Raw genomic sequence first — 22,347 nt, forward strand, 5'->3', positions numbered from 1 at the left:
ACTATCTAGTAAAATAAAAGTAAAATATACATGATAGGGGGATCTAGAGTTAGGGGTAGGGTTGGGGACAGGGTAGCTTGTGATTTTACCTAGGATGGTCCAGTGGGCCTCCTTGAAAGTGTAACAATTTAAAAAAGGCAAAGTTGCTGAGAGAGTTACCCATGCAGATACTTGGAGGAGATATTCCAATCAGGGGGAACAAACAGAATAAAAGTCCACAAGTGGAAACATGCTCTGCATGTTCCAAAACCTTAAGGAAGCCCATGTTTGGAGCTTTTTACAGAAAACAGGAGGGGTAGGACTGAACCACATCAATTGAGTAGGCAAACACTGCACAAAAATGTAGTTTTCAGGTGAAGACTGGGAATTCAGTTATAAATGGAGGTGTCAGAAAAAAAAAAGTGAAGATGTTGAGAAGTTAGCTTGAAATGAATTTTGGAGTTCAGGAAAGTGGTCTGTGCTACAGATAACATTTGTGAGTCTTGGGAACATAGGTGGTATTTAAATCAATGAGCTCACCCAGGGAGTGTGGGGACAAAGAGAAAACAAGAATAGACTGAGCTAGGAGGCACTCCAACCCAAGGATTTGGGAGAAAAGGAACCAGCAAAGGAGACTGGAAAGAAGCATCAAGAGGAGAAAAACCAAGAGAATGAGCTGTCCTGATGAGAATGTATCAAGGAAAAGGGAGTGGGGAGTGATCAACTGTGTTGGATATTTCTGATTGGTTAAGTACGATGGATTGACAATTGACTACCGAGTTTAGCAGCATGAAATCCTTAATGACCTCAGCAAGTGCAGTTGCAATAAGGTAGTGAGGGCAAAAGCCTGATGAGGTGAAATCAAGAGAGAATACGAGGAGAGGGATTGGTGATAGTGAGTGTAGACAAGTGTTTTGAGAATTTCTACTGCAGTGGAAATACCAGCAAGCAATAGGAAACATTAGCCAGAAGCCTCAATTGAAAGGTAAATATTTAGAAGTCACTTTTTGTGTGCTAAGTAGAATTTAAATGGTATTGGGGATATAGAAACAAAAGTGGCACTGTTCCTTTCCAAGGAGCTCCGAAATACAAAAGTGAACAGATATTACAATATAGCTTGACAACATTTAGAGATCCTTCTCAAACTCTTCCAAAAAATTGCTGAGGAAGGAACACTCCCAAACTCATTCTATGGGGCCACCATCACCCTGATACCAAAACAAGACAAAGATACTACAAAAAAAGAAAATTACAAACCAATATCACTCATGAATATAGATGCAAAAATCCTCTACAAAATACTAGCAAACAGAATCCAACAACACATTAAAAGGATCATACACCATGATCAAGTGGGATTTATCCCAGGGATGCAAGGATTCTTCAATATACGCAAATCAATCAATGTGATACACCATATTAACAAACTGAAGAATAAAAACCATATGATCATCTCAATAGATACAGAAAAAGTTTTTGACAAAACTCAACACCCACTGATGATAAAAACTCTCCAGAAAGTGGGCATGGGGGAACCTACCTCAACATAATAAAGGCCATATATGAAAAACCCACAACAAACATCATTCTCAGTGGTGAAAAACTGAAAGCGTTTCCTCTAAGATGAGGAACAAGACAAGGATGTCCACTCTCACCAATATTATTCAACATAGTTTTGGAAGTCCTAGCCACGGCAATCAGAGAAGAAAAAGAAAGAAAAGGAATACAAATTGGAAAAGAAGTAAAACTGTCAAACTCTATACAGTGTTTGCAGATGACACAATACTATACATAGAGAATCTTAAAGATGCCAGCAGAAAACTACTAGAGCTAATCAATGAATTTGGTAAAGTTGCAGGATACAAAATTAATGCACAGAAATCTCTTGCATTCCTATACACTAATGATGAAAAATCTGAAAGAGAAATTAAGGAAACACTCCCATTTACCAATGCAACAAAAAGAATAAAATACCTAGGAATAAACCTACCTAGGGAGACGAAAGACCTGTATGCAGAAAACTATAAGACACTGATGAAAGAAATTAAAGATGATACCAACAGATGGAGAGATACACCATGCTCTTGAATTGGAAGAATCAATATTGTGAAAATGACTATACTACCCAAAGCAATCTACAGATTCAATGCAATTCCTATCAAAGGAAACCACAAAGAAGACGAAAAGACAACCCTCAAAATGGGAGAAAATATTTGCAAACAAATCAATGGACAAAGGATTAATCTCCAAAATATATAAACAGCTCATGCAGCTCAATTTAAAAAAAAAAAACAACCCAATCCAAAAATGGGCAGAAGACCTAAATAGATATTTCTCTAAAGAAGACATACAGATGGCCAAGAAGCACATGAAAAGCTGCTCAACATCACTAATTATTAGATAAATGCAAATCAAAACTACAATGAGGTATCACCTCACACCAGTTAGAATGGGCATCATCAGAAAATCTACAAGCAACAAATGCTGGAGAGGGTGTGGAGAAAAGGAAACCCTCTTGCACTGTTGGTGGGAATGTAAATTGATACAGCCACTATGGAGAACAGTATGGAGGTTCCTTAAAAAATTAAAAATAGAATTACCATATGACCCAGCACTCCCACTACTGGGCATATACCCAGAGAAAACCATAATTCAAAAAGACACATGCACCCCAACATTCATTGCAGCACTATTTACAATAGCCAGGTCATGGGAGCAACCTAAATGCCCATCGACAGGCAAATGGATAAAGAAGATATGGTACATATATACAATGGAATATTACTCAGCCATGAAAAGGAATGAAATTGGGTCATTTGTAGAGACGTGGATGGATCTAGAGACTGTCATACAGAGTGAAGTAAGTGAGAAAGAGAAAAACAGATATCGTATATTAATGCATATATGTGTAACCTATAAAAATGGTACAGATGAATTGGTTTGCAGGGCAGAAATTGAGACACAGATGTAGAGAACAAACGTATGGACAGCAAGAGGGGAAAGCAGTGGGGTGTGGGGGTGGTGTTGTGATGAACTGGGAGATTTTGATTTATATGTATACACTGATGTGTACAAAATGGATGACTAAGAAGAACCTGCTGTATATAAAAAATTAAATTAAATTAAAAAGTATATATAGCTTGATAATTGCTGTAATAAGAGGAAAAGCGAGGATGTATAAGAGGGCATTTATCCAGACTAGGTGGGAGAAAGAATGCTTCTTTACAGTCACTGGCTTATAATGTAGGTGTTGGCAGATAAGTCAACGTTACTGAGAATAAAGGATGGAGAAAGGAGAACAAATATAGAAGTAATCCAAGCAGAACATAACTGTGCCTTAAAAGGCACAGAGACATGAACTGCAAGTACTTAGGTGGTTTGGGAGTGTAGAATCTAAGAATATGGAAGGGGTCAGCTAAAGGTATGGGAAATCAGGTATGGGAAAAGAGGAGTAAAATTCTCAAAAACTGTAGTCCAAAACAGGAAATTTTTTCTTTAGTGAAAAAGAGAGTAATGGACAGTCTTTGAGTGGGATCAAGTCTTAATCAGATTTGCATCTTTAAAACATTATTCAGCAGTAGGGAGAATGGAATGACAAATTTCTAAGTGTTTAAAGTGGTTGATTAAAGTTTTTTGAGAATTACCTACATAAAAGTGATAACTGAGCAGCAATAATGAATATCAGAGGAAAACTAAATTTGCAACCAAATTAATCTTGCAAAAATCTACTGTCACAACCCTAGTTAAAACTCTTCAATGGCATTCAGAATCTTGACTCCTTCCCATAGATTTCCTAGCCCTGTATTCTCCTTCAACCCATTGCTTCAGGCATATTATCCTTCTTTCTCTAGATAGGCACATGGCTGATCTCTTACTGCCAGGAGTCAGCTGCACTGTCATCTCCCAGATACACACAGTCTAAAGTAACCAAGCAGTTACTTTAACTCATGATTCTGTTTTAATTCTCTGCATAGTACATCGGCCATTATCTTCTTTTATTATTTTGATTGCTTTACTGTCTATTTCCTTCCCAAACTCCAGTTTGCTAAACTAGGATGTGAGCTCTGCAAGAATAGTAATCCTGTCTGTCTTTACCTTTGAATCACTGCACCTGATACAGTGCCTGAAGCACAGGAGCTCAACAAATATTGTCTGAGTGAGTAAATGAATGAGTATTTCTATGCTCTTTTTAAGTATACACACTAATTATTTTAAATGGAAAATATATTTTCTGACTTTAAAAAGGACAACCTTGCAGGAAAGTCTGAAAAACTGTCACAGCCTAGAGGAGCCTAAGGAGATATGATGTTTAAATGTAATGTGATATCCTGATAGGATCCTGAAACAGAAAAAGGCATACTTAAAAACTAAGTGAATCTGAACTATGCATTTTAGTTAATAATAATATATCAATATTGGTTCATTAATTATAATGAATGTACCATACTAATGTAAGGTAGTAATAGTAAAGGAAACTGTGTGTAGGAGGGATATATGGTATTGGAACTCGATACTAACTGACCAATTTTCTGTAAGTCTAAAACTTTTCCAATAAATACTCTGTACTAGTAAAAAAAAAAATTAAAAAGTATACGTGTGGATTAATCTCCAAAATTTATAAGCAGTTCATGCAGCTGAATAACAAAAAAACAAACTATCCAATCCAAAAATGCGCAGAAGACCTAAATAGACATTTCTCCAAAGAAGATATACAGACTGCCAACAAACAAATGAAAGAATGCTCAACATCATTAATCATTAGAGAAATGCAAATCAAAACTACAATGAGATATCATCTCACACCAGTCAGAATGGCCATCATCAAAAAATCTAGAAACAATAAATGCTGGAGAGGGTGTGGAGAAAAGAGAACACTCTTGCATTGCTGGTGGGAATGTGAATTGGTACAGCCATTGTGGAGAACAGTATGGAGGTTCCTTAAAAAACTACAAATAGAGCTACCATATGACCCAGCAATCCCACTACTGGGCATATACCCCGAGAAAACCATAATTCTAAAAGAGTCATGTACCAAAATGTTCATTGCAGCTCTATTTACAATACCCTGGAGATGGAAACAACCTAAGTGTCCATCATCAGATGAATGGATAAAGAAGATGTGGCACATATATACAATGGAATATTACTCAGCCATAAAAAGAAATGAAATTGAGCTATTTGTAATGAGATGGATGGACATAGAGTCTGTCATACATAGTGAAGTAAGTCAGAAAGAGAAAGACAAATACTGTATGCTAACACATATATATGGAATTTAAGAAAAAAAAATGTCACGAAGAACCTAGGGGTAAGATGGGAATGAAGACGCAGACCTACTAGAGAATGGACTTGAGGATATGGGGAGGGGGAAGGGTAAGCTGTGACAAAATGAGAGAGTGGTATGGACATATATACACTACCAAACATAAAATAGATAGCTAGTGGGAAGCCACATAGCACAGGGAGATCAGCTCGGTGCTTTGTGACCACCTAGAGGGGTGGGATAGGGAGGGTGGGAGGGAGGGAGACACAAGAAGGAAGAGATATGGGAACATATGTATATGTATAACTAATTCACTTGTTATAAAGGAGAAACTAACATACCATTGTAAAGTAATTATACTCCAATAAAGATGTAAAAAAAAAAGTATACGTTGTGAACAGTTGAAAATACATAAATATATATATTAAAACTGGAAAGTCTATTTATGGAATAACACCCACCTCTCCCAAAAGGAATTTCTTTGACAGTTAGTTGTGGACCCCTCCAGACTCATAAATATTTACACATACATACAGATAGATGTGATCACCATAATAACGTTATTTGTTTGGTTATTGCTTGCTTGCCTTTTTTTTTTTTTTTTTTTTTTTTTTTTTAACTTGCTACTGTATTATACCCATCTTTCTAAGTCAATACGAGATCTACCTCATTCTTTCTGTGGCTAAAGATTATTCCACTATTTGGTGTAGCATTTTATTCAACTGGTTTCCTACTGATACAGTTAAGTCTTTTTGTTGATATAAACTGTGATACAAGTGTACCTTGTGATCGTCTCTATATGCTTATTCTTCTCAGTGGTGGAATGCTACCACATAATGTGGGTCTGCCACAGCTACTCCCTAAGTACTAGTTGTAGGTAAAGAGAACAGCACTGTTTTGTGATTGTATGACAAAATTTATAAAGAAACATTACAGAAACATGGATGTGAGTAAAAATTGTCTTTCTGGTAGGATATTTAAGAGGCTGATAACAGTAAGGAAGGAGATCTGAATGACTGGGGAGAGAGGCAGGGCTGCTTGCACCACACAACTCCAAGGGGGTACCACTGAAATAGGTCACAATGTCAGTGGCGTGCCCCAGAGTTAGCAATGCAGCAGCCTCAGTGGGAAGGAGCCATACCTATTATTCTACTTTTTGAATTTTAAACCATATACCTATATTAGCTATTCAGAAATAATCTGAAATAATCTTTTTTTTCCTTTTAACAAAAATGATTGCTTTCATACTATAACTATAAGAGAACAATCAAAAGAACATTTTAATCTATACTTAGGGCTTAAAAGTAACCATTGGTATTGTCATAACTCTGGTAGATTATTACATCAAAACTGGATGAATATATCAATATGTACCATTAAATGAGAAAAAGTATTTTTGGTTGCATCTAAGAATACTGTTTGCCCAATAATTCTCTTGTTTTAGATATAGAATCACTGGACATTAATAGATATAGTTATGCCCAGCTGCAAAAGTATACCTATTAATGAAGCATTTAGCTATGCAAAGCTAAATCCCTTGGGCTATCCCTGAGTAGCCCAAGGGATATGGTCAGAAGTAGGGGAAATGGTCAAATATAGTTGGGTGAGACATTTGGAAAGTTCTAACAGAGATAAATATTTTAGTTACCTGTCCTTATGCTTCTTTCTATGTAAAAATTAGCACGGATGCTAAGTAACCATCTTGTCATTTTGAGGATGGAAACCCATGTGCTAAAGACAATAGAGCAGAAAAGCAGATGAAGCCTTGGTCTCTGATACGGAGTTTTCACACTAATCCTGAACCGTTTCGGCTGCATTTCCTTTTTACTTAATGAAAATAAAGCCCTAGCTTAAGTTGTCATAGTTAAGTTTCTGTTACTACTGGCTGATAAGGGAAAATATCAGAATTATAACTCTGTTGGGAGCAGTATTAAAAAATCATTTGTTTGGTTCCAAGCCATCAAGGAACTACTCTACTGCAAATGACACCTTAAAACTTCCATTGCTTTCCTGACCTGTACCAGAAAGTAGGACCTTAAATCTGTAATTCTATTTTAAATGTATTTTTTTCCTTCTGGTTAGGTACATGATTATAATGCTGTTAAAGAAATAGCAAAGTAGGGCTTCCCTGGTGGCGCAGTGGTTGAGAGTCTGCCTGCCGACGCAGGGGACACGGGTTAGTGCCCCGGTGCGGGTGGATCCCACGTGCCGCAGAGCAGCTGGGCCCGTGAGCCATGGCCGCTGAGCCTGCGCGTCCGGAGCCTGTGCTCCGCAACGGGAGAGACCACAACAACGTGAGGCCGGCGTACCACAAAAAAAAAAAACAAAAAAACAAAGTAAATTGATGTCCATTCTCTTGTGTTTGCGTAGAAAGTATATCTATTTATATTCTATGTATTTAAAACTTTTCTGAAAGTAAACTCATGCTCGGAAAGCCAAGATGCGTTAGAATGGACTTTATATAAACAATTTTACAATTAAGTAGTTATCTAGGCTTTGATCAAGAAGTTATAAGACAGAAGAAAATAAAATTTGGTGAAAAGTGAGAAAATACTTTTGTTTTAAGTGAAAACATTTTATTTAAAAACAAAAGGGCTTTTTTTTTTTTCCACCCTTATTAGAATTACTTCCTGAAGCATTTACAAGCCACGTATATACAAACAGCAGCTGGAACATTTTGTTTACTTATAGGAAATGTGCAAACTGGAAGAGTCAGAAATGACTTTGTAAAGTGGCCATCTCTGCCTGACCTGACACATTAGCCATGGGAATTTTGAGAGATTCCCAAAATGATGTTCTTTGCACGTCAAAGCAGGAACTCCCTCATCAACATCTGTCATTGTCCTTTGGAGGTTTTCAAACTATTAAGATTTATGAACTGACCTACCTATGCTCTTAAATAATAACCTGAATAATTTACACTGCTTACATTCCATATGGTTTTACTATCTTTTGATTCAACAATTGCTTTACAACAGCATTTAGAGACTGCAACTTATAGAAAAGAATTCTTATATCTTCTTTATCTAAAGAAAACTACTCTGCTTTGTAGATGGAAGTTACTTTCTTTGATCCCAAAGTCTTTTAGAAATAGGTTCAGGGCACCAGAAACATGCAGGGTGCAGATTTATATTTTTTCTCTTACTGACTCAAATCAAGTGCAGATTTATCAAGCTGTGAAATACATTAAGTTCACAAGGTTTTAACAAAGGGTTACCAAACCTCAAGAACCTGGTGTGATTCAAACTACTTTCAGATATCCTTTTAATTATATTAACTGAAAGTTTGGGTTGGCTTTGATGCTTATGGGCAAACATCGAAATCTCCTGAAAGAGCTGCTAAAAGTACTCCCCGTTGCTGCAGTTAATATACTACATTGTATGCACACCACTAGCCAATTTATTCTAGCCACTTTAACAAGGATATCCAGCCTGACAGGCCACACAGAATAGTATCACAAGTCAAGCAAAGCACAAATCATTAGAGGACTCAGAAAGTCATTTGACATGCACCATGGAGCTCTTTGTCACACAGCCAATTAAGTGACCAAACAAGAAACTTGAAAATACTCATTAATTTCTTCCTAGCAGTATAAATGGAGGTTAGAATCTTCCTTGTCTCATGCACCAAAGGCACACAAGTAAAACTGGCATAATTCAATCTGCACTTTGTCAAAGGTGCAATTAGCAACTTTGGTTCACAGAAAGTCTGCATGCATTACAGACAAAAAAATGAAAGCAATAGGTAAAAATGTTTATGCAGTACATATAATAATATAGATATCTGGGCTTTGAAATTTTAAAATTCATCAAAAGTTGACGTTACTTTTATCATTGAAAAGCTATCAGCATTTTCTTTCTTCTTCTTTTTTTTTTTTTTTTTTTTTGCGGTACGCAGGCCTTTCCCTTTGCGGAGCACAGGCTCCGGACGCGCAGGCTCAGCGGCCATGGCGCACGGGCCCAGCCGCTCCGCAGCATGTGGGATCCTCCCGGACCAGAGCCCGAACCCGCGTCCCCTGCATCTGCAGGCGAACTCTCAACCACTGCGCCACCAGGGAAACCCCTGTATCGGCGTTTCTGAGCAGATTCAGCAGCACTTGACATCATTTCCTTCTCCATGAAACAAGAACTTGAGTTGACTCCCCGATGCCATACTCTCCAGGTCCTACTCCTTCTTTAAGGCTGGTCATTAGTCTCTACGGCTGGTTCCTCTTCCTCTCCCTGATCTCATCATATGACAGTGTCCTGGGGCTCAGCTCTAGATTCTCTTCTCTTTCTACACTCATTTCCTTGATGAATTCATCTAGTACATTGGCTGAAAATGCCACTCTAAGTGAAACATTACTAAATGATTATGTCTAGCTTGACCTCTCAGGTAAATTTCAAGCTCGTATATCTAACTGTATATTTACCATCAATATTGCATACCTAATAAGAATCTCCAACTTAACATGCCCCTGAGTGAAGTTCTTTTTGTGCTCCTCCCAAATTGGTCACAGATTGACTATCTCAATAAATGGTGACTGCATCCTTCCAGTTGCTCAGTCAAAACACTTTGTGTCATCCCAACTCCTATCTCTGACACTTCACATACAACCCCTTAGCGAATCCTGTTTGTTCCACTTAAAAAAATTCCCAAAGCTGAAGAATTATCTCAGCATCCGGCACTCATATCCTGTTCCAAGTGAATGTTGTTATTACCCAAATGGTCACCCCTGTTTCAGCCCTTACTTTTCCTGCTACAACCTATTCTCCACTTTTTTTTTTTTTTTTGCGATATGCGGGCCTCTCACTATTGTGGCCTCTCCCGTTGTGGAGCACAGGCTCTGGACGCGCAGGCTCAGCGGCCATGGCTCACGGGCCTAGCCACTCCGCGGCATGTGGGATCTTCCCAGACCGGGGCACGAACCCGTGTCCCCTGCATCGGCAGGCGGACTCTCACCCACTGCGCCACCAGGGAAGCCCTATTCTCCACTTTCAAAACACATCACATCATGTCATCCTTCTGCTCATAAACCTGCAGTGGTTTCCTGTGTGTCTATGAGTAAAAGTTGAAGTCCTTACGATGGTCTATCAGATCTGGGCCCTCGCTGCCCCACAGATTAATGTCCTGTTACCTTCTTCTCTTTCACTCTCCTCCAGTTGCATTCGCTTCCTGGACAACACGGGCATATTTCCACCTCAAAAACTTTGTTTTCTCTGCTGGAATGCTTTTTCCTGCATATCTTCACAGTTCACTCCTTCAGACTTTTTCTGAAATGCCACCTCAGTGATGTGTTTCTTGCTCTATTTTTCTCCGTAACATTTATCATCATCTCACATACCATGTATTTCACATACTTAGCATACTGTTTATATTCTGCTACTGGACGTTTCACCCTAGGAGAGAGAGCAGGGATTTTGGCCTGTTATGGGCACTGCTATATTCCCAGTACTGATAAAATTACTGGGCACATGTGCTGAACTAGTAATTCTTGAATGTTTTTGTCGTTAACTACTATGTGATGTTTTTTACATAGTTTTGAATATAGAGATTGCTTTCACACTGATGGTACCTAGGATACAGATTTCTAGTGGATAATGAAGGTGAAACAAACAAAATAAATAAATAAAATAAACAAAAAAAGCAAACTATAATTCCAAACTGAAATAAAAAGAGACCTTATTACAAATACTTGGTAAGATTTAAAGAATACATAGACTATCTGCCTTTGAAAAAAAAGGAAAGAAAAATTTAAGGAGGGATGAGGAAGGATGGGAAGAGGGAGGAAACCAGGTATGCATGTATATGTGTCTTTTAAAAGAAATTTGCATCTATTTACCAATTTTTTCTGATCAGTTCTCAGCCCAACTATGCAAATAATAGTAGGTTCCAAAGAATGACTCAAAAGATTCACATCAAAAACTGTATGTACTTATATTTCCCATTAAGCAAGATCGACTGCAGGCTCTAGGGAGTCCATGCCACCTCTGAGATTTGGAGGACAAAAGAAAACTGCTGATAAATATCAAAACATGTTTCTTAACTAGGAAAATGTCCTGCTTTTAAAGCAGTAAAAAATGAACGCTAGTAATTTTTAACAGTTCCTGCTAAAGAGAAGAACAATGTTAACAAACATTACTATTTAAAAGATGGGAACTTGGGATTGAAAAATGAGAAAAAATATAAATAAAAGTTCTGGTTACATTTATAGAACATGAAGGCAGTTGTTCTTAAGCTATTTGAGGTCATATTCTACTCTCAGATTCTCATGAAAACACAGACCTCTCTTTGGAGCCATATAGTTTTTTTATTCGTTCATGGATTACCCTCCTAAAACTTCCCCTGCCCCCATTCCACCACTAGAGTTAAGAACTTATGCAATTCACATGTACTCGGATGGTTATAATCAAAAAGAGAAAATAACAGTGCTGCTGTAGATGTGGAAAAATTGGAACCCTTACATATTGCTGGTGGAAATGTAAAATGGTGTGGTCACTTTGGAAAACAGTTTGACTGTTCCTCCTTTGACATAGAGTTAGAATATTTTCTACTTGCTTTTTTCTTCTCTCAATATGATAATTTTTAAATCACAGTCTCCTCTGAAAACCAAATGACCTCAAAGTAAATTATGTTTGTATTTGACCTGGCTATAGGAGTACAAAATAATCACCACACAGCCATTTGAGCTCAGTCTCACAAAAAGGAGAAATTTAGAAAAAATTGTTATACTTTATACCATTCCTGAAATACAGTACCATAAATCAATAAATATAAACCAAATAATATATCTTGACTTCTAACACCAAATAATGTCAGTTTCGCAATCACATTATTTTGGCGAATGAGAGCATGAGTTTCTGAATCAGGAAGACCTAACTTTGAATTCAGGAGCCCCTCAATTATTACTGTGTAATTTTGTGAAAGTCATTTAATGCTTCCTGTGCCACATTTCCTCTAAGTTAAGAATAGCAATAACTTATATCATAAGGTTGTTTTGAATATTAAGAATTTATGCAGAATGCTTTGCACAATTATGGCCACAGTGCCTAATGAACATATTTATTCTTCATAATAAATCACTGTTATTCCTTTTTTTTTCTTGCGGTACGCGTGCCTCTCACCGTTGTGGCCTCTCCCATTGAGGAGCACAGGCTCTGGACGCGCAGGCCCAGCGGCCGTGGCTCATGGGCCCAGCTGCTCCGCGGCATATGGGATCTTCCTGGACTGGGGCACAAACCCGTGTCCCCTGCATCGGCAGGCGGACTCTCAACCACTGCGCCACCAGGGAAGCCCTATTCTTAATCATGGTGTTGAAGAAGCACTGGATGCATATCAGGACAGCAGCATTAGTGCCACTGGTGCTAGTTGTGTGACCTTGGTCCAGTCATTTCATCTCTCCAGATCTCAACTCACTCATCTTCATCTCTAAGGTCCCTCCTGGTAATATTATATCATGGTAGCTACTTAATATGCATATGTAACACAAACCTTATTTGTTATCTCTGGCATAAAACTTAAAACCCTCTCCTAAATGAAGGTATGTATTATGCCTGCAATACGGTAATGCTATTTTTACTATGACATGTCAATATCTATCTTTTGATAGTCAACAAGGATTTTAATGTAATCTAAAATTACAACTAAATAAAGAAAAATAAAATATATTTGACCCAATTTTTTTTTGTTGTTAAAATCCTTGAGACAAAAGAATAATGGGTTTTAGGAGATTCACATATTATTTAAAAAATCAGAGCAACTATCTTTTAATTGTTCACCTATGGATGAGTTATCATAGCTGACGGCTGACAGTCCAGATTTCACTTTTTTTTTTTTGTGGAATAAAAAGTGGGAAGCAAGAAATAAAAAGTAGATCTAGATAATTCATAAAATAGACACTGTATTTCTAAAAAATTAAAAGCTAAATGTGTTTAGATGGTCAAAATCAAACCTAGGAGAATCACTGCTTGTGCCCATGGAAAGGAATTTTTTTTTAAGAATCTTGTGATAACTAAATAATTATACTTTTTCAAATTTAATGCATAAAACATTTCAAATGTATTTCATACCTATTTCATAGGTAGCTCAGAATGTGCTCTGAACATAGAAATAATAGGGAACATAAGCCTTTAAAATTCAAATAGACTAAAGTTTAAGGTATTATTCACTCTAGAATTTCATAGAATAATGACCTACAATAAAAGGAATAGAAATAATGCTGTGTTATAGTGAGCACAGCATTTCTGCTTCACCAATATTCTGTTTGTATTTGGTCTTATCAGATGTTTAGTCAATAGCTGAAACATTTATTCATAGCCAGTCAATTACAACACCAGGAAATCAGCTATTGAATAAACTGTGCTATTAATTTTCCATCAGAGATTCATGTTTGAATGACCATGCATTTCATAGATTTAAATACTGAAAGGCTAATTATCTCCAAGGCCCCATTAAAGGGATAGCATAGATTACAATAAAAAACAATCTTAATATTGCTCAAAAATGATCCTCAGGGGCTTCCCTGATGGCGCAGTGGTTGAGAGTCCGCCTGCCGATGCAGGGAACACGGGTTCGTGCCCCGGTCCGGGAAGATCCCACATGCCGCGGAGCGGCTGGTCCCCTGAGCCATGGCCACTGAGCCTGCGGGTCCGGAGCCTGTGCTCCGCAACAGGAGAGGCCACACAGTGAGAGGCCCACATACCGCAAAAAAAAAAAAAATGATCATCAGCTTTCAATGCTGAAGAGTACTTCATTTCTCTGTCTATGGCACACACTAAGCAATATATATACATAAATGCCCCCCCAAGCAATTTCTTTCCCAAAACCTTAGAAAAATAAACCTGAACAGCTTCTTAAATACAAAGATTCATTAATTTATAAAGTTAAATGCAAATTAAAACCTTTTCTTCCTAATCTCTGTTCAATGTTCAAATTATTATTTTTTTCCTTTTAAATGACTGTCTCACAAGATGCCCTTATTGTGAATAAACTGATACTGTGTATTTTCTGGACTACTAATCTGAGAACCAGTGATTTGGGTCTTGAAGGTATCTCTCTTCATAAATGTAGTTGACCTTCCCCTTAAAAATGCTATGATATATACACATAGGGAGTAAAGTTGACAGTCACACAGTTTCATATTTTTTCTTCCTTCTGATAAAGTTACTTTGTATTTTGGGACCCACAAAATGGGGGCCACCGCAGTGGCCTGGTCCACATCACAAATCTAAATCTGTACTTATGGGAAATGACTGTCAAGGAAACCTCACATACACTGATCACAATCCTCCAACTCAGAGTTAGCTAGCTCACCTTACCCTAGAAAACAGGACCTGCTAGCCTTATAAGGAAATCCCCAACCTCCTTGCCAATCGAGCCCTGTTTAGAGTTGTCTCTATAAAACTCACTCTTGTCCAACATCCCTCAGGGAGAGTGCACCACTGATGGTGAGGCACTTACTGCCTCAACCCATGGATTGTTTTTCCTTGAATATAGCACATCAAAGTCATTACTAAATAGCTTTGTCTTTGAATTTGTCATTTGACCTTGCCTGCCTTTGTTCTTACCTCCTCCCTCCCCTCCCCTCACCTCCCCTCCCCTCCCCTTCCCTTCTCTCCTCTCCTCTCCTCTTCTCCCCTCCCCTCCCTTCTTTCCCTTATTCTAAAAATAACTATGAAGCTTGCTTCTGGGATTCTTTCTCACAAAGAACTCATAAACAGTAGAAATGTTTTTTATCTTGCTTAGAAACAAATTACAACATGTTAACTGGAGGAAAAATTACACTTACATTCAGATTCATGTGTTTATAATAAGTGGAAGAGTAAGATCGTCACAGCTTGTCTTGATTAATTTGGCACAGAAGCATGATATTCCAAGTATCCTGGAATTGTTGTCTTATTTGATTGAGTGTCATTTCTGGAAGCCTTGCTACTCAAATATTAGCCAGACCAACATAGGAATGAAATGTTTTCATACCCACCTCTCTGAAGAAATTAGAGATTTATTATATATTACACCCAACTCACCTTTCAGTGATGATCAAAATTCTCACACCCAAAGTTGCACCTCTATGCTAGTCTGTGCTCCTCTTGTAAGATAGAGCACTGGCACTGTCAAATTTCTTTTTAGCACATACGCTTTCATATAACTTTCCATTCCCACCCTCCATGCCCTCCCTGAAATTCTTCTAGCTCAACAGGATACATTATCATCTTTCTATCGGATGCCCATACATGCTATCACCAACAGAGACAATTCAACAACTTAACACATTTATAAAAACGCAGAAAGTACCTGGACATAGGCTCTGCAAGAGCGCTCTCTTTTCTGAAGCTGAATCCATTAAGACAGCAGATTAAACACAGAATAGAAAAAACAAGTTAGTGACAGAAGAAAACAAGAAAAATAAAAGAACACATCTACACAAACACCTTACTTTGTTGTGCACTACTTTCAAGAAGAGAATGAAAGCTAAGCAGCAGCAAAATGTCAGCAACAGCTTGAAAAACAGTAACTAACAGCTTTCCAGAACCCAAGTGATAACTGGACGGTACAAAGCTGTTAATGATGGAAAGAAATCTCAGACTAAATTTAGTAGAAATTAGTAAAAATCAATATACTTCATTCATTTGACATGACGTTAGTTATTAATTCATGGGCCACAAATGAAGATCTATGAAGTTGGGTAAATTATGTCAAAAATTTGGAACCCATTTTTTAAAGATAGTAAATTGTCTGTGGTTTACAGATTTTTAGGCGGTTAATGTGTCCCACAAACCGTTTGTTCATACATACAAAAAGTTCTATTTATTGAGAAAATAGAAATGCCCATTCATTTGACTATTTGATTCTAAGGGGCAAATACCAAGAGATAAGTAACTTCTGATTAAAAGAATGCAATCGATATTGTGATTTATCTTGTTTTTATTTCTTGAAGAATTCCTTTTGATGGTTTTGACGAAAAATTTTATACATTTTAGAAACTTCTGTGGGATAAGAAGCCTGTTTCTGTGTGTTTCTTTGTTTGCATACAGAATGATATTTTTCTGGGCAAAAGGTTAACAGCAACTCATACTCAGTCCCAAACATTTTTTCCTGGTGATAAAATGAATAATTAATACATATATTTGCTCTGTTTAAATAAATGACTACAAATTTTATAAATTAGATTGTAGTTTTCCTCCTTTTCCCTATTATTTTCCTTCAGGAGCCTCGATTGTTCAAGGAGAAAATTACCCAGTTTTAAGAAGCAGTTACTCTGATGCCTTTTGTGTGGCTAATACTCTCCCACTTTAATTCATGCATTCTTCAATAAGCATAGAGCAGTTACTCCTCTAAAGAATTAAGTGAGGAATGAGTGCAAGTAAATTGTCAGCACTGTCATTTGGATCACTGACTCTCATTTTGGTTTAGCAGGTCTCTAAACCCTCCAGAATTTCAATGTGGAGCGCAACTGATTTGTACCAAGTTGACTTTGCAAATCTGATGGGTTAAAACTGCTTCAGGGAACAGTGGGAACCACAGGAAATGAGAGCCAGCCAGGAAGCATGTGAATAACCTCTGCCCTCCCATCTTCTTACCCCAACATGCAAATTAACATATAACAAACCACGTTATATAAACAGCTGAAAAGAGCCAAATAAGAAACAAAAGAGAGCATTAAAAAGCTTCACAAATGAAAATTTGTCCATTATGCAGTTATTTGATATTCAGACTAGGCAAGCTGATTAGCTGTAGCTAGTTAGAATGTGACATTAATTGCCAGGTTTACCCGATATTGTCAGACATCGACACCATTTTTAAATAAAGATACAAAGTATTGCTATAACAAGTAATGGTATGGATACGTAACATTAATAGAAATTACTATATCCAGTACATTATGATAACAATAGCTGGCAGCAATATTCATTAATAGCCTCCAGTCAGCCTGGGTAATAACACATTAAAATCACAGCATGCCCAGACTACATAGGCAGCTGTGGATTATATTCTGCCAGCGGCTTGGTTGAGATTCTATCAGGAATATGAATGACAAAAATAACTCCTTTTTGCTCAGCATGAAAAAAACTTTAGTAATAATTTATATCTAATTGATAAAACTGAATCTATTTTCTGAGGATGAAATTGCAGGAAAAACTGACAGATAAAATATCTAGCTTTTTAATGTCGAACCATTATTATTTAAAAAAGTTTCTTCCATCTCATGAGTGAGACTCCTAGTCTAATAAGACAGAAAAGAAATAAACATAATAAAGACCAGTCTGCAAAGTTATTTTTTCATTCTAAAGGGGAATGTTCATTTAGTGAATTTCATACAGGACATTAGAGGGTCACTGCCAAATTCTTGCTTTTTTAAGTAATAAGATTATCACTGATATTTGAGACCTTAAAATCAAGTTTCAATAACCGATTATCTTTACTACAAAAATGCCATTCAGGGAATACATGTTATCTGATGGCAGCATTCTAGTATCTTTTCACCATGTGATATTTTGTTACATAAATAAATGATATTCTTTATAAATATATTAAATATATTTTACATACTTATGTAAATAAAATGCGTATATGTGTATAGATTATATATAAAATGCTTATATATGAGTATATAATGTATATAAATATATAGTAGATTTATAAATATAAATTAAAATTCCTTAAAATTTAAAAAATAAATTATTTTTATTAGTTACAATTCAAAGTTGCTGAAAAACATTTAAACCTTTTAAGTTATAATGGTAATGATACAAAATCAGTAATTTAAAAATCAAAAGGAAATAAAAATTAAAACAAATACTTGCCCTATGAGTTTTTTAATGTAATATTAGGTTAAATTATTTTTAAAAAATCTATAATGTATTACTAATACCCTTTTTCATTGTTATTTTCTAAATTTCTGCTTGTTGATTAGACATTTGTTTTACTGTTAATTATATTAATATAAAGGTTTGAAAGGGGAAAAAAAAACCCAAAAGAAATGGCATTTATCTATAGTAACCCTGTCCGAATTTAGCATACAAAAGAGTACTATGGAAAATAGAATTGTAATTTCAAAATACATAAAGAGAGATCTCATTTATTGTTCCTTAGATTGAAAGTCAAATAAGGTCATTATTATACTGCAGTAGTGAAGTGAATTGAATATAGCTAGCAATTCTCTTTAGAATGATTTTATGGAAAGAAAGAAATTAATCAGGGAAGCCTTACTGATTTTACAACTTCAAAGATACATGTAACAAAGGTCCTTACCTTGTTCAAACTTCGTGCAGCACTATCTTTTCCACCTGGGGTCAAGTTCCGGAGCTGTACATCTAGGAGGCCGACCAGCTGATCCATGGCCCGGACTGAATAAGTGATATCTCCAGCGTTCAAGTGATTCCTTGTCTGTTCAGCCAGTTCTCTAGCAATGTTGGCAGCTGTCTCTCCAGATTTCAACTACAATTTTGAAAACAGAACAAAAAGGAAAGAGATCTTAAATAAGTAATTTTATTGGTTTCTTTGGACAATTGTTTTTGCATATGTTTTAATCATTGAGGCAAGAAAGTTATTAAATCCCATCTTTACTTGGTATACATTCCTTAAGTTTTCCTGCTAATCCATTATTTTCTTCAATACCTAACTTAAAATTCATGCCTTTAGGAAGCTCCTCTTGAGGAATCTAACTTCTAGAAATTGTTCTTAGTTTACCCATCTGGGTGGTTAAGTCTAAGGTTTGCCCTATGACTTTTCTCTATGCGTTTCTAAATTGGATGCTGACAGAGGCCAGTACAAATTTTCCATTATGCCTAGTTTAGCACTTAGTTCACAATGAATACTCACTGGCTGCTAAACTCTGTGAAAATTTAATTCCAAATAAAATCCCTGCTTTTCAAAGTGCTGTTCATCTTCTTACTAAGAGATTTTGTTCCCAATGTATTAGGTAGCAAACTATTGGTTAGTTTCTAGCACTTTCCTTTTCTGAAAGTATGTGCTGCTTTTTCAAGTATATTCTACAAGAATTTTTCAAATTGTCAACAATCCAAAGATGTTAAAAGAGATAGACTAATACCCTATGATTACTTGAGCAAATTTGATAGCTCTGGGTAATAAGACAGGAATATATATTAGCTTATAAGGAAGGCCTGGGGAACTTAAAAAAAAAAGTAAGTGTAATTTCCCAATTTATCATGTCCTTTATCATTTTTAAACTAATAGACTAAAATAAGATTATAAAACATTTACACAATACAGATATAGGTATGCAATGCAAAAATCATGAATGTCTCTTCTTTTGCCTCTATATATTCCCACTTCCCAGAGATTGTTAATGGTTTGGCGTGGATCTTTCCTGACTTTAGCCTACTCTATTGCTACTTAAATATATAATAGTGTCATTATTTAGAAAATTTTCTTTTCTTCTCTTTTTCTACTTTTAACACAGTCTAATACAGAACTTAGGATCCCGAACAGAAAGGTCCTCTCTTTGTAAGGCTATCTTCCTAATGGATATCCAGAAAGCTATAAGGGGCACAACAAAAACTCTTAGTCAAATAGGTTATCACTATCTATTCAGGGATGCTTAATAAATGTTTGTATCAGTATTGAGTGTTAAAGAAACATGAATAAATTGGAGAAATTGGAATAACTAAATTGTTAACAATCACATTCTCAAGTATATAGAAAAATCCTAATTCAAAAACATAAAAATAGTTTAAGAACAAAGTGTTGGCAAAGATTTGTAAAAATGTATATGACCATCATAAACTACTACTGAATGTGTATATTTGCATACTTCCTATGTAGAGAAAAAAATTACTAGTGTCTATTAAACTCTGAAATGTGAAGACTGTATAAGACAGAGATTTCTCTTATCACTATCAACCATAAAAAAATAATCCCACTGTTATGAAAGAGATATGTTCAAAGATGTTCATTCTAGCTTGCTTATAATAGAAAACAAAATGGGCTATGACTGTGGAAAACTGCTTATGTATATAAATACTATGGAATATTAATCAACAGTTTAAAAGTATGAAGGAGAACAATATTGTTAATCTTCAACATGTAATACTGAGTTAAAATAAATGCAAGTATAAAAATTATTTATATGCTAATATATATAGGTATGTTATTTGTGAAATACAAACACACAACTTGAGTAGCATATAAACATGTTACCTATGAAAAATAAATATTATATGTAAATATTTTACATTTATATATATGTGTATATGTTTAAACACATAGAACAAAATCTGAAAGATGGAAATCAAAAAACAAATCCTTTTCTGCAATGTTTAAATTTTACAAGAAGAATATTAATGTATTACAAGAAGAATATGTTAAAGTATTATTATATAGTTAATTGATACTTTTTAGAGACGCTTAAAATAAAAAAAAACACTTGCACTAAATTTTTGAATTTGTAAATTATGGTCAGGACCTGAAAACCTGAGATACTTGTAAGACCAAATGGAATAGATTGTAAGGTTCAAGGATAAGTGTGTAACAAAGTCAATGTAGACCCACTGATGGATCATGAAAGTACTTTTAAGTGGTCACAAAGTGACGTAAATGTGATTATAATCCATACATTTAATCATTACATATAATTTAGGGCTACTTACTGGTAATCTAGTAAATCAATTAATGATTTATAAAATTCAGTATTCGTTAATTAAATTGGTGAAATGCTAGTACTCATGAAGTATTCAAATTCAATATTCCATCAGTAAGTCTGAACACCTGATACAATTGCTTGACAATGTTGCAAAACTCCTGTGCACGTGAGTATCCAGATAGCTGGAATTCCTATAATTTTCCAAAGGGGTATTCTTTTAATCAATGCACCACTCATAGAGTCTTTTTTTTTTTTTTTATAGAAAGGCAGACTGCCACATACAGCACTTCATTTGGATATGTCTAGAGTCTTGGAAGCTTGACTACCCTATGTTCTCCTACAAATGGACCTTGAGAGCTTGATTGGAGGTTCTAGCAGGGGAGCATACCTACTCATATACCCTTGACTGAAGAATGGTCCTCCTCTATTGGGAAAGGTCATCCTCTTCAACCAAGCGAGCAGCTTTGGAAGGGATGCACGTGGAGTGGTGAGGGAGGAAGGGGACACCTGCCTAGCCAGCCAGATCAGCCGAATCAACCCTGGAGATCAATGGGGTGACAGATGCCACATCCACCATCCATAGAGTCTTGCATTTGTTGTAGTTTCTCACCTATGCTATTCTTATAAAAATGAATCTATTTGTGGAATTACTACTGTTTTACTTTGTTAAGCATTATGAACTTGTATAATTGTTTTATTATCATTATTACTGTATTGTTTTCTTCTATGCCTTTATTACCACATAATATTTTTTCTATGAGAAAATGTCAAGGCACATGGACCTCTGGAGTCTTTTGATTCACTTAAATGGGTGCTGTTGGAAAAAGGCTGAGATCTATGAGATAATAGGCTTTCTTTCACACATTATCTTCAAAACTAAAGATGCAAGTACTGACTTTCATTACAGCTATCAGGGAACATAATAAAAAACAAAATTACTTATCAAACAGAAAAAAATAGGTATTTTCACAGTGTAATTCAATTTCTTTTCTTTTTCTGTGTAGTTGTACAAACATAGTCTTCAATTATTAATTATTATAACATTGGGGTAGGACATGATAAGATGAAAAAGGAGGCCTATGTAACTCCCTAATATAAAAATTTAAACTTTTTCTTTATGAACAGTAATGAAAAAGTTGAAAATGTAAATGACTAATAAGTCAAAATATTACTACTCTCAACATAAAAGATAATGATGCTGCCAATATATGTGTCAAAGCAGATAGTGTAGTGTTGTAAAACCATGAGTCAAATATGAAAATCTCTAGTGGATTATCTTAAAAATAGTAACTACATTTTAGCACTCAAGTGTTTATTTATGAAGAATAAATCTAATTAACCCCACAAAAGAACTGTGGAACTCAATGTTCACCAACAAGGAAGTTGTAAGAAAAAAACTAAAGTACAAATAAGTTATAAAAATGTTTACAATAAAAATGTGATAAGCATGTTTTTAAAGTAAAATAAAAACTAATATAACCAGTTATTCATTACAGTCCTCTCTTCCTCTTAAAATTGAAGAATT

The 22,347-nt window shown here is 35.7% G+C and overlaps 1 protein-coding gene across 29 annotated transcripts in view; it reads right to left on the reverse strand.

Annotated features, from left to right (window-relative positions):
- ADGRL3 (adhesion G protein-coupled receptor L3) overlaps nucleotides 1-22,347 on the reverse strand; it is a 571,254-nt gene that overhangs the window by 141,162 nt on the left and 407,745 nt on the right. For 25 of the 29 annotated variants that reach the window (XM_065878047.1, XM_065878033.1, XM_065878042.1 and 22 more), the window contains 2 exons: nucleotides 18,473-18,658; nucleotides 15,515-15,553 (listed from right to left, as the gene is read on the reverse strand). In XM_065878047.1, coding sequence (XP_065734119.1) covers nucleotides 15,515-15,553; nucleotides 18,473-18,658 — 225 coding nt within the window. The remainder of the gene's footprint in view (nucleotides 1-15,514; nucleotides 15,554-18,472; nucleotides 18,659-22,347) is intronic. The other 4 variants (XM_065878030.1, XM_065878031.1, XM_065878027.1 and 1 more) reach the window with 1 other exon arrangement.

The sequence above is a fragment of the Phocoena phocoena genome, chromosome 5 (assembly GCF_963924675.1).
Source record: "Phocoena phocoena chromosome 5, mPhoPho1.1, whole genome shotgun sequence".
Taxonomy (NCBI): domain Eukaryota; kingdom Metazoa; phylum Chordata; class Mammalia; order Artiodactyla; family Phocoenidae; genus Phocoena; species Phocoena phocoena.